Genomic DNA, 12,355 nt, shown 5'->3' with positions numbered 1-12,355 from the left:
GGACCAGTTGGTGTTCCTGGGGCAGCTGGGCAAGGGTGATGCCAGGCTCTGGTCATTCCTGCCGTGACCAGGGACCAGATGGAGGTCTGCCTCTGCACATGTCACAGCTCTGCAGCACGCCCCCATTCTCTGCCTCTGCTTTTCCTCATTTCCTCTCACCTCACCTACCCTCCCTGCCTGGATCACCAGCTCTCCCGCATGCCTGACCCAGGCCCAGGCCTCTCCTTCCCGCATGCCCCCTCCCTCCTTGGCACTGCTCGCTGGCAGGGCCTTGTGGGAACCAGCGGCGCCCGCCCGTCCCTCACCCCTGCTATCATTCGTTGAAGCTGCACCCTTGGGTCACGAGGCACGGGGCGGAGCCATTGCCGTCGGAGGACGAGAACTGCACACTGGTCGAGGTGACCGAAGAGGAGGTGGAGAATTCAGTCAAACACATTCCCAGCCTGGCGACTGTGGTAAGGCGGGAAGGTCCCACTGACCAAGCACAGGAACTGAGAGAGCCTGAGGCCGGGTTAGAGAGGGCCGGGCTGGGCACACGCCAGATGCCTGGGAAGCAAGCAGATGTGGGAGCTGAGGATCAGCATCCTGTTGGGAGTTACTCCTGACTCATAGCTACTCATTGGCCCAGGTAGCCTGGGGCTCCCAGGTTTCTACAGAGATGGGTAGCCCCCTACGGGCATCGTACTGCTCTTCTATAGAGATGGGTAGCCCCCTACGGGCATCGTACTGCTCTTCTATAGAGATGGGTAGCCCCCTACGGGCATCGTACTGCTCTTCTATAGAGATGGGTAGCCCCCTACGGGCATCGTACTGCTCTTCTATAGAGATGGGTAGCCCCCTGCGGGCATCGTACTGCTCTTCTACAGAGATGGGTAGCCCCCTACGGGCATCGTACTGCTCGCTCTTCTAGAATTCAGAGCATGTTAGGGGAGAGGAGACAGAGAGATGAGGGCAACCAGACCAGAGTCCGCAGTGGACCTGGAGCCTCAGCATCCAAGACAAGGTTCCCAGCTGATAAAGGACTCCAGAGCGCCTAACTTGGCTTATCTCACATCCGCCACGTGGGTAGTTCTCAGTGCCAGGGGCTCCTCCTTCCTCACGCTACAGAAAGCTCTTCCCGCCGGGCGGTGGTGGCGCACGCCTTTAATCCCAGCACTCGGGAGGCAGAGCCAGGCGGATCTCTGTGAGTTCGAGGCCAGCCTGGACTACCAAGTGAGTTCCAGGAAAGGCGCAAAGCTACACAGAGAAACCCTGTCTCGAAAAACCAAAAAAAAAAAAAAAAAAAAAAAAAAAGAAAGCTCTTCCCAATTATATGACACAGGGTTTCGCTGGGGAGACACTGGGCTCCTTTTTGTGGCCTTGAATCTGGGTCCTGGCTCAGGGAGAAGGCAGCTTGAAGGAGGAGTCTTCAAGCCTCAGCTCGGAGACTGTAGGAGCCGCCCCATCGCCAGCCCCCTAGGAGGGTGTCTGGTTCCAGGAGGGAGACGGGAGGGCCCAGGGTTCAGGCTCTAAGCATCCATAGCCTTCTCAGAAGCCCAGGTTCTGTTTGGCGGGCCCCAGCCCCAGTGGACAAGCAGGCCCCAGGCTCTACAAAGCTAACACCAGCCTCAAGAGTCCCTTCGGGGAGTCTGGGAATTGGCCCCTGCTCTTTCAACTCGCCTGCTCTCTCTTGCTTATCCCGCGCTGTGCCTCCTTCAGAACTTGGGCTCCAGGGCTGGGCACTCATCCATGTTTCTTCTTCTCCCACCTGGGGCTCTGCATGACCTCTCTAGACTCACCCACACCCACTCACCTTTCCTAGTCCACTCTTCACCCACTCACCTCGTTCTGTGTCTCTAGTGGGAGAGGAAGCTGGGTCCGACTCTGTGCCACTGTCTTGAGGGAAAGCATCTGGCCTGGGGGGTCTGGGGTAGGTGTATGTCACTGGAGTGATGCTTCCTGAACCATTTGTAAGTGGTTCCTCAGGGAGGGGAACAGCCATGAGCACAACCCACATGTTCTCTGCCTTCACTGGGAGGCAGGGGGTCATGCCGAGGAGTGCATGTCGGGTGTAATAACGGGACTGAAGGGGAAGTACCTGATGGAGGGACACTAGACCCTGTGATGGGTCCCAGGGGGCTTCCCTTAAGACGTGGATAAAGGGGCTGGAGAGAGGGCTCAGTGATTAAGAGCAACTGCTCTTCTTCCAGAGGACCCAGATTGGAGTCCCAGTAGTCAGAGTTTACAGCTGTCTGTAACTGCAGTTCCAGGGGATCTGAAACCTCTTGGCCTCTGCACGTACCAGGCACGCAAGTGGTGCGCAGATATACATGTAGGCGAAACACTCAATCACGTAATATAAAAGTTAGAAAAAAAGGAAAGGGAGGAACACAGAGTGGCAGGATATAACCTGCTGAGAGGGAGCAAAGGGGTAGACAGCTGAGCGAGAGGAACAGTACAGGCAACATCAAACAAGAAACTTCCAGGCGCTGGAGAGATGGCTCAGTGGTTAAGAGCACTGGCTGTTCTTCCAGAGGTCCTGGGTTCAATTCCCAGCAACCACATGGCAGCTCACAACCATCTGTAATGAGATACATGCAGGCAGAACACTGTATACATAATAAATAAATCTTTTTTAAAAAGTTTAAAGCCAGGCATTGATGGTGCACACCTTTAATCCCAGCACTCCAGAGACAGAGGCAGGTGGATCTCTATGAGTTCGAGGTCAGCCTGGTCTACAGAGTGAGATCCAGGACAGGCTCCAAAACTACACAGAGAAACCCTGTCTCAAAAAACAAAACAAAACAAAAGTTGTTTAAACAAACAAAAAAGAAACTTCCAGAAAGCCCACATTGCTGGAGCATAAGGAAAGTAGAGGTTTAAATCTCGACCCCAAGAGCACAGGAGCACAGGAAGAGCCTGCAGGGTTGAGATTCTGGGAACTGGAGCAGGGAGGAGGGGCAGGTGCTGGGAAGCGTCCATGTCGGGAGGTATGAGGTCTAGGCCCCTCTGCGTACCTGCCATTCAGCAAATAATGAGTGCCATGCCAGTCTTGAGATGACAGAGATGAGCTGGTTTCAGTTCTCAGGGCTCCAACCTTTTGAGAAAGATGGACCCAAAGAGCAGCCTTCTCATGGGATCAGAGGCCAGTGCAGGGCGTAGGAGGACACCTACCAAAGCCCAGAGGAAAGGGGCTGTCAATCACTATAAACTCCCTGGGGACGTGGCTTTTATTCTCAAGTGGCTTTCCTTGCCTTGGACCATTTCAAAGTGAACTATTCATTGGCATTTGGGACATTTTCAATACTGTACAGTCATCTCCCTGCTGCTGAGATGTTTTCATCACATCAGAAGAAACTCCGACTTCCCACCCCCCACCCCCAACGTAGGTGATCTGCCTTCTGCCTCTGTTGATCTGTGCTGGACATTCGGTGTCAGTGGACTCCCACACTCTGTGGCCCTTTGTGTCTGGCTTCTTGCATTAGTGTCGCGTTTCCCAGCCTCACCCATGTGGAAGCGATATCGTAGCTTCATTCCTTTGGTGACTGAATACTCAGCTATACAGATGTGCCACCATTTTTACATTTTCTAGCTGATGGACATTTTAGTAGTTCTACCTTTTACTAAGTCAGTACTTATTTTTCTCCTGACATTTGAAGATTTTGAAAGAATTCTGTGTATATGTGTGTGCGTGCATGTGCAGTTATATGTAGATGCACATTCATGCACACATGGAGGCCAGAAGAGGGCATCAGAACCCTCAGAACTGGAGTTAGAGCCATGCTTGGGATGCCACGTAAGCCCAGCAGCCCGAGTTCAGAGCCTCAGAACCCGTGTAAAATGTCAGACTAATCTCAGCACATCCTTACGAGGAGACATGAGGCAGACAGGAGAATCATCTGGAAGCTCCCTTGCCAGCTGGTACACACACACAGCAGTAAACAGCTAGAGAGGTGGGAGACGAGGCCCAACAGCAGGGATTGGCCTCTACCTCCGCACATGTGCACCCCCCACATCCACACACCGCAAATAAAAACTCTTAAAAACCTTCTTAGGGGCTGGAAAGATGGCTCAGCCATCCACACCCACATGGCAGCTCACAATTGTCAGTAACTCTAGTTCCAAGGGATCCACCGCCCTCTTCTGGTCTCTGCAGGCAAAACATCTATACATATATTTTAGAAACAAACTTCTTTAAGGGCTGGAAAGATGGCTCAGTGGTTAGGAATGCTTACTAGAGGGCCCCAGCACCCACGTGGCAGCCTAAATTTATCCATAACTTCATTTCCATAGAAATTGGCACACTCTTCTCACCTCCAGGCATGTACACAGTGTACATACTTATGTAGGCAGAGTTTCTCTGTATCTCGGCAGCCACTCCCAAATAACCATTCAGACACTTATTATTAATTATAAATGATTGGCCAATAGCTCAGGCTTGTTACTAGCTAACTTTTTTTTTTTCCAGAGACAGGGTTTCTCTGTGTAGTTTTGGTACCTGTCCTGGATCTCACTCTGTAGACCAGGCTGGCCTTGAACTCACAGAGATCCACCTGGCTCTGCCTCCCAAGTACTGGGATTAAAGGCATGCACCAGTGCCGCCCAGCTAGCTAACTCTTACATTAGAGTTACCTCTGCCACGTGGCGGTACCTTCTTTTAGCACGGCATATTCATCTTGCTTCTCTGTGCATCTGCTCACACTCCCAAGACTCCACCCTCCTTCCCAGCATTCTCTTTGCCCTGAAAACCCTACCTAGCGATCAGCCAATCAGCTTTTTATTAACAGTGATAGTAACACATTTTCACAGTGTACAGAAGGATTATTCCATAACATTTCCCCCTTTTTGTCTAACTAAAAAAATGTTTTAACTTTAACATAGTAAAATTATACATAACAAAAACCGTTATCAAGTATGAATTACAGTTACAATAGCCGGTCTATTTGTATTTGGCAAAATTAGAGAAAATACTATCTAATCTTTGTGAATCTAAAGTTTTATAACTAATTTACTTTTTTATGATTTCCTTAGTTCTGATACTAAGGAAAAATATAAGTTTAATTATTTAGTCTTTAACTCCATCCATGACCCCTGAAGGGTGTAATGTTACCTAACGACAGGGACATCAACTGCCTAGACAGTTGTCCAAAGTTCTTCTGTGACGTTGGGGCACCCAACTTTGGCCTACAGGCCTAGTATATCTTACAGACATTTCTGAGAAGCAGGAAATTTTGAAGGACTACCCTACCTTGTCTTGGCAAAGTTTGGCAATCAATTTTTTGTGTCCTACTGGTCCAGTTTGGACAGTATACTGTCAGTATTTGAGGCAAGGGCAGTTTCTTTGCCCAAATGACTAGCTTTTGCCATAAATAAATGAACCCCATATGGGGTTTCTTTGATGCCCATTATCTTCTCTGAATTAGATTGGTGCTGTCAGGAGCAGACATGTCTCACTGTCATGAAAAGCCTTAGGTTATTAGACGTATTAAATGTCACATTCTATAGGTCTTTGAAGTGTTTGAAGACCATCTGTCTATCTAAATAGATCTGTGTATGATCTTGTAAACATACCTAACGTGACTATAAGTTTGACTATTGTAGATGACTATTAATCTGTATTTCTTAATTATACATTATATTTTTAAATGAGCTGCATAAACACAATACCCTAAACAAGAGTAGAAACATACATACAGTATAACAAAATTAACTTTTAATTTCTATCAATAAACTAAATCCAAGGCAATATAAAATGTTTTGAGATTAATAGCTATTTTTTGGATTAGAGTATATTAATCTACTCTTTTATTTCATCATTTCTGTATCATATCCCCTTTTTTCCTTTACAAAGAGATCTTTGAATTTGACCGTTTAGCTTTTTTTTCTGACTATGACCAATAACATACATACACGCAGGTAAAGCATTCAAACGTGACAATTTTTTTAAAAATTTAATTTAGAAACAGTTAGACACAAAAGACTTGTAACATTATGGTTCTATTTATAGGAAATGCCCGGAATAGGTAAATCTATACAGACAGGAAGATTGGTGGTTGCTAAGGGCTGTGGGAGGAAGAATACGGGGAATGGCTACTGACAGGTATGGGGTTTCTCTTTAGGGTAATGAAAACTTGAAACTGGATCCAGGTGATGTGGATATACAAAAAACCACTCCGCTGTATACAGTTGGTTTCCACATCTATAAACTCAACCGACCGCTGATCAAAAATACATGAAAAAAGAAAATTGGTCTTGCACCAAACACGTAAACCTGACTTGTCATGCCCTAACAGATTAGGTCTAACTGTCGACAAAGTGTCTATATTATGTTCTGTGTTATAAGTTAGCTCGAGATGGTTTCAGGTACACCGGGGGATGTGCAGACATTATATACCAATACCGAACGCCTTCCTTTAAGAGGCTTGAACATCCGTAGGTTTCGGTAGCCTCAGAGATTCTGGGTTCTTAAAGTGGTGAGTTTATCTTGTGTGAATTTGGTTTCAATTTTGAAAATGTATCATCTCTTACCCAAGAATTATGATATAAATAGCTCATTTCTTGTTGGGATGGAGTGGTCTCAGGTGACTTCCAGCAATGGCTCAGGGGACACACAGGGTCTTGGGGCTGGGTAGGCTGGAACTGGATCACAACAAGCCATACATCTGAGCCTGGCTGGACCTTAGGGCAGCCAGGGAGTGGGCCGCAGGAAGCTAGCTGCCCCCAGGCTCAGAATGGCTCGGGCTGGTGGCTCCTGGGTAGGAAGGGCCTGTGATAGTCATGAGCCCAGGGAGCTGGCGGGGACCAGAGAGGAAAAGAGGGTACATGGAAGCCCCCTCTGTGGCCCAGCCATGACGGCCCCCTTCCTTCTCCCTCCTCAGATCCTAGTTAAGACCATGATCCGGAAACGCTCTTTCGGGAACCCATTTGAGGGCAGCCGGCGGGAGGAACGTTCCTTGTCAGCACCTGGAAACCTGCTCACGTGAGTGACCCCTACCTTCCTTCCAGTCCCGGGGTGGTATACTGGAAACTAGGCCTGGGCCATCCCGGGAGAGACACACTGGGGACATCAGTAGGCCCCGGCTTTGCTCTGGTAGCCTCCTCAGCTCAGTCAGCATCCATCTGTTGGCAGTACACCCACCCTGAAGTTCTACTTTCCTCTGAGAACTTACTCTTTTGCTGGAGGATTCTGGGTTGTATCCATCTGTGGCCCCAGAAACAGGAGTGTTTTAGGGGCATTGTGATGGATGAGTCGTGTGGTCTTGCTCTGGGACTCCCTGTGCGAACATGCGTCCATTCACCTCCTCAAAAAGACCACCCTGGTTCAGGCTGTGTGTGGCAGATGCAGGGGTCTACTGTCTCTGGGGTGTGGGGGGCATCCCCAGAGGTCCCTTCTCACTTCCCTTTTCCCTTCCTCTGGCAATTCCAGCAAAAAACCAACCAGGGAGTGGGAGCCCTTGTCTGAGCCCAAGGTAATGCCTGTCTGCCTGCCTGTGCCTTCCGCCTCCCCTCTGCTGGGACCTGGGGGCGGGCATTGCAGAGCACGTGGCGGGCATCTCCACCAGGCAGACGTGCCTTCAGCCTGAGCTGCTGTGCCTGGCTCCCGGAGGGCCTCTGGGTTTACCGTGAGGGGCATCCAGGGGCTTGGGTCCCATGGCGTGTCATGCATGTGGGCTGGGCTGCGTGCGGTGCATGGCGCTCCACTCGGAATGCCTGTGGACTCACCCGGGTCTTCAGAAGGCCCAACTGGATAGCTGCGTACCATGCACGTCGATGGCAGTGAAGGTCTCTCGTGGCCCCCGGGGCTGTGCTCTAAGTGTGCACACAGCACGGATCAGGCCTGCTGCATTCTGTGGCTCTTCACTAGGGCTTCCTCTGCAATTCTGGTGGCTTAAAAAAACCTAGAACTGAGTCCCATTCTGTCTGTTGACCTTAGCGGGTTGGGGCTTTCTCCTTCCTGCCTGCACATGTCGGCCAGTGTTACTTACAACTTCCAGGGCAGATGAACACTTTTGTTGGGTGGACCTGTTTGGTAACCCTGCCCCCTGGAGTGCCTGCATCAGGGCACTGACCCTGGTGAGGCTGCCGAACTCTATTGGGAGGTCCTGTCAGTCACTTCTCTTGTTAAAAATAGCTTTTTTTTTTTTTTTTGGTTTTTCGAGACAGGGTTTCTCTGTGTAGCACTGTGGCTGTCCTGGATCTCACTCTGTAGGCCAGGCTGGCCACGAACTCACAGAGATCCGCCTGGCTCTGCCTCCCGAGTGCTGGGATTAAAGGCGTGTGCCACCACCGCCAGGCCCCCTAAAAATAGCTTTATTGGGGCCAGATAGATCATTCAGTTGTTAAAGTTTTCCACACAAGCTTGAGGGCTGGAGTTCCATTTCCCAGGACCCATGTAAAGCGCCAGGGGAGGTAGCGTGAGTTTTCTGGGGAGGCAGAGACAAGCCGATCCCTAGACCTCACTGTCCAGTCAGCCTGGCTTCCAAAATCAAAGTGGCTGGTACCTGAGGAGAAGACCTAGAGTTGACCTCTGGCTTCCGTACATGTGTGACGTGTACATAGAACACACGGGAACTTTATCCAAGGCTCAGGCTGTAGCTCTGTGGTAGAGTGCTTGCCTTGGCATCCCCAGAGCTGTGGGTTCCACCCTCCCCAGCACTGCAAACAAATGAAATGCTTAGTTTTACTGATAAGATAATCAACCCCCCATAGTTCCTGGTTGTAAAGTGTGCGGTATAGTCAGTCACTTACACAGCCATCAGCACGGTTTCAGCCCGTGAAGGAACCTTCCTCCTCCTCCTCCTCCTCCTCCTCCTCCTCCTCCTCCTCCTCCTCCTCCTCCTCTGAGCTGTCTCCAATCAGATCTCTCCGTTCCCAGCATCCACTGATGTCTGTTCGGTTTTCTACAGATTTGTCCATTCTGGAGGGTTTTTGTAAATGCGATAATACGGTACGAGGCCTTTCATGTCTGGCTTCTGTCTCTCAGCATATATTTTCAAGGCTGATCCACAGCACAGCATGTGTTAGGACTTCCTTCCTGTTCATAACCAAGGAGTATTTAGATGGACAGTGATATTTGGATCCATTGATGGAAGGGATTTCTCTCTTGGCTGTCACAAATGAATGAGGCTGCTGTGAACATCTGTATGCACGTGGGAACTATTTTCTCTTCATTGGGAATTGGTGTATACGAGGATGTTCGTTGGCCACCTGTATCCTCGGAGCCAGGGGCTCGTGGGATATAAGAGAAGACCTGGGGGTTGGGGATTTAGCTCAGTGGTAGCGTGCTTGCCTAGCAAGCGCAAGGCCCTGGGTTCGGTCCTCAGTTCCGGAAAAAAAAGGGAAAAAAAAAAAAAAAGAGAGAAGACCTGTTGTTTGGGCATGGTGTTTTTGAGAGGAGAGCCAGGGAGGTGTGTCCAAATTAGCAGTTAGACGGTTGGCCACCTTGTTCCCAGATGACCTGTAGCCTCACATTTGTGTCATGAGAAATGGAAGCCTTTTGTGGGCCTTCTCTTTTCTCTGTGGTAAGGCCTGCCAAAACCCAGGATGCCTCCCGACTCTGAGCAGAGTCTGTTCTTTGTTTCTCTTCTGCTGTTTGTGTGTCTTCAGTGAGATCAAAGCGGCAAGATACCCGCAGACTAAGATTGCCTCAGTGCCGTATGCGCCTTTTATTCCCTAGTCAGTGGACACAGCCTCACCCTAGGGCTACCTGCCAGGGCTGGGACTTTGTAGAGCTTATTCTCGGGAGCTCCTGGGCGGAGGCCTGTCTGCAGAGAGACCCAGCCTGCATCTGGTCGGCAGCTTTGAGGGCAGGCTTCCTTTCCAGGAACCTCACCTCTGGAATGTAAAAATAAAAGAGCAGATAACGTCATTCCCAAACACAGGTGTTTCTTCCTTAGGGACACAACAGTTTACCTTCCCTGTGTGGGGACAGAGGCCCCTGTTTGGGTGGAGCCCAGAGATCATAGTTGAGGGTTGGACAGTAGCCTTGAGTAGCGAGGCCAGTGGCTTCCTACAAGGGGGACTCTGCTTGAAAGAAGCATGGGGCTGGGTCCTCTCCTTAGAACTCCCTTTTCCAGCTGCTGAAACTCCATCCGTGGCTGGCACGCCAGGCAGGTCTAGTGGGGTATGAGGGGTTCTTCTGAGAAGGGAGTGGTCTTCCCTTCCCTCCTGGGTGGTGTGGATGGGCTGGGTGTTGCAGGCTTTTCCTGAAGACTCCACGTGCCAGGCCGGTTCATACAGGTCCAGCCACTGCCCCAGGAGCTCACTGTGGAATGACCAAGGAAAAGTGTCCCAGCATCTGCCCTACAGACACTTCTAGCCTAGAGCATAAAGATGGAGCACAGTAGACCTCAGAGAGCACACCCCGCTTTGGGGTGTTCCATAAGTAGTTTGGTCCCCATTTTATAGTTCCTTGCTCTTTGGGGGTCCATCTTGCTCCTCCATTTACAGGGGAGGCAAAGTCAGCTTTGAAATATTTTAAGTGAGCAAGCAGAAATGGGGAGCAGTCTAAAAGAGTGGATGTGACCCACGGGAGCAGGAGCGTGCCGAGGTGGGAGACTGGCCAGGGCTCCGCCATCATTTCTCCAAGCCTTAATGCTGATTTTCTGTTCGGTGAGCAGGCAACAAGGCAGCGAAGACAGCCTCCGGGGCCCCGAGGCAGCCCCCGTGGGGGAGGAGGAAGCACTCTTGTGAAAGGTGGTCCCTGCGTGGAAAGTTGGGGAGTTCCGGCCCCCGGCTCCCCGCCACGCATGCCTCCGCTGCAGCCCGAGGAGGCCATGGAGCCGGAGTAACTGCCTGGACCACCCGACCTGACCTCGCATGCCTGGCTGTGTGGCCCTGGCCCTGCACGGGGCTGCTGCATCCTGCGTTTCCATAGCAGCATGTCCTACGGAAACCAAGCACGTGTGTACAGCCTTGACTGTCATCTCTGGTTAGCTGGGTTTTTGTTTATTTGTTGGGGGATTTTTTTCTTCCTTTTTTCTTTTCTTTTTTGGGGTGTGTGTGTGTGTGTGTGTGTGTGTGTGTGTGTGTGTGTGGTTTTCTTTTCTTTTTTTTCCTTTGTTGTCTAAGGGGACAAAGAAAAAAAAAAGGACTTGACTTCCATGACGTCGTCGACTTTGGCTGCTGGCTGGCCGGACCGGCGGGTAGGAGGAGTTGCAAACCCAGACCAACATGCATTTTGGGACAATTGCTTTTTAAAACATTTCTATGCCAAAACAAAACAAAACAAAAAAACCACCTTCATTGTGAATTCGGAACCATGCCAGATGAACCAAGTAAATGTGTGTGGGGTTTGAGCTGCGCCGTGAACCAAGTGGAGAAACTCCTGCTGGCTGGGGCTACACTTGAGAGGGGCAGTACAAGGTTCGGTGTGACCCGTATAAACCTGAAGCCGGGGCACCTTCCAGAACCATGGAAGAACAGGGCTAGCCCTCAGTAGCTGCAGGGAACTTCGATGTATTTATTTGTAATGAGGACTTTTTAAAATTTTTTTTTTAAATGGGTAAAATTATAGTCTGGAAAACTAAAAGGGCTTGCAGTTGAAATGCTTGAGGGGCGCTCTGCAGCTCCCGAAAGCGTCCAGCAGCTGTTGGTGGCAAAGACTCGTCTGGAGAACCGAACACATTTCTTCATGTGAGCTGCTCAAAGTGGGTCTCTGAGGTCATCCGCTAAGCTACTTCTCGTTGTCAAATGGCAAAAGCTTCAGGGGGAAAGCCTACACGTTCATGTACATTACATGGCTTTAAGACTCAACAGATGTTCCCAGAGTCTCTAACTAGCCTGGACTCTGGAGGAATGCAGAAGTCACATGGCGGAGCTTCCGGGATCTGTCACAGCTTCCACCGCGCGACTGTGCGATGGGGACTGAGCACCCATGAAACCTGGGCCTGTATATTAGCAGCTTTGCTTGCCTGCTGTTACCTGTGCATTCTAGAGACTGTAAGGTTTCTTTCCTCTTAAATACTGTCTGGTTGATAGAGTCAATGAAACGCCACCTTCCCCGTGGGCCACTTCCCTGTGGGCAGTACCGTCACTCAGCTTAGGCACAAATGGCTATCCTTAGGAGCAAAGCTTTAGCGAGAACCACACAGTGACATCAGGGTGCCATTGTAGAGAAAAGCAACAAAACCCAGGACGTTCCTCAGGGCAAAAGACCTTCTTTTTTTTGTTTTGTTGTTTTATTTTTCGTAGCCAGGGGCCTAGAGAGCAAATGTGGACCTTTTTTTGACTTCCAGCCAATATTGGAACTTTGGTAGAGGTGTGAGTACCCAGGGCCACAGAGGAAAACATGAAGTTGCAGGGGGCTTCCAGACTCAGCTTTCCAGTGCTTTGGAATGACCTGGTCATGACTGTCTTGTCAGGAACGGGCCTCGGA

General features: G+C 50.1%; 1 protein-coding gene across 4 annotated transcripts in view; it reads left to right on the top strand.

Annotated features, from left to right (window-relative positions):
• Camkk2 (calcium/calmodulin dependent protein kinase kinase 2) overlaps window positions 1-11,237 on the top strand; it is a 52,195-nt gene extending 40,958 nt beyond the window's left edge. The window contains exons 14-17 of one of the 4 annotated variants that reach the window (XM_059249872.1): window positions 327-455; window positions 6,858-6,958; window positions 7,406-7,448; window positions 10,599-11,237. In XM_059249872.1, the coding sequence (XP_059105855.1) occupies window positions 327-455; window positions 6,858-6,958; window positions 7,406-7,448; window positions 10,599-10,769 (444 nt within the window). In that variant the 3' untranslated portion in view covers window positions 10,770-11,237. The remainder of the gene's footprint in view (window positions 1-326; window positions 456-6,857; window positions 6,959-7,405; window positions 7,449-10,598) is intronic. The other 3 variants (XM_059249873.1, XM_059249874.1, XM_059249875.1) reach the window with 3 other exon arrangements.
• Window positions 11,238-12,355: the final 1,118 nt, after the last annotated feature.

This window comes from Peromyscus eremicus, chromosome 23 (assembly GCF_949786415.1).
Source record: "Peromyscus eremicus chromosome 23, PerEre_H2_v1, whole genome shotgun sequence".
In the NCBI taxonomy this organism is placed as follows: domain Eukaryota; kingdom Metazoa; phylum Chordata; class Mammalia; order Rodentia; family Cricetidae; genus Peromyscus; species Peromyscus eremicus.
This window is presented reverse-complemented; position numbering and strand designations above follow the sequence as displayed.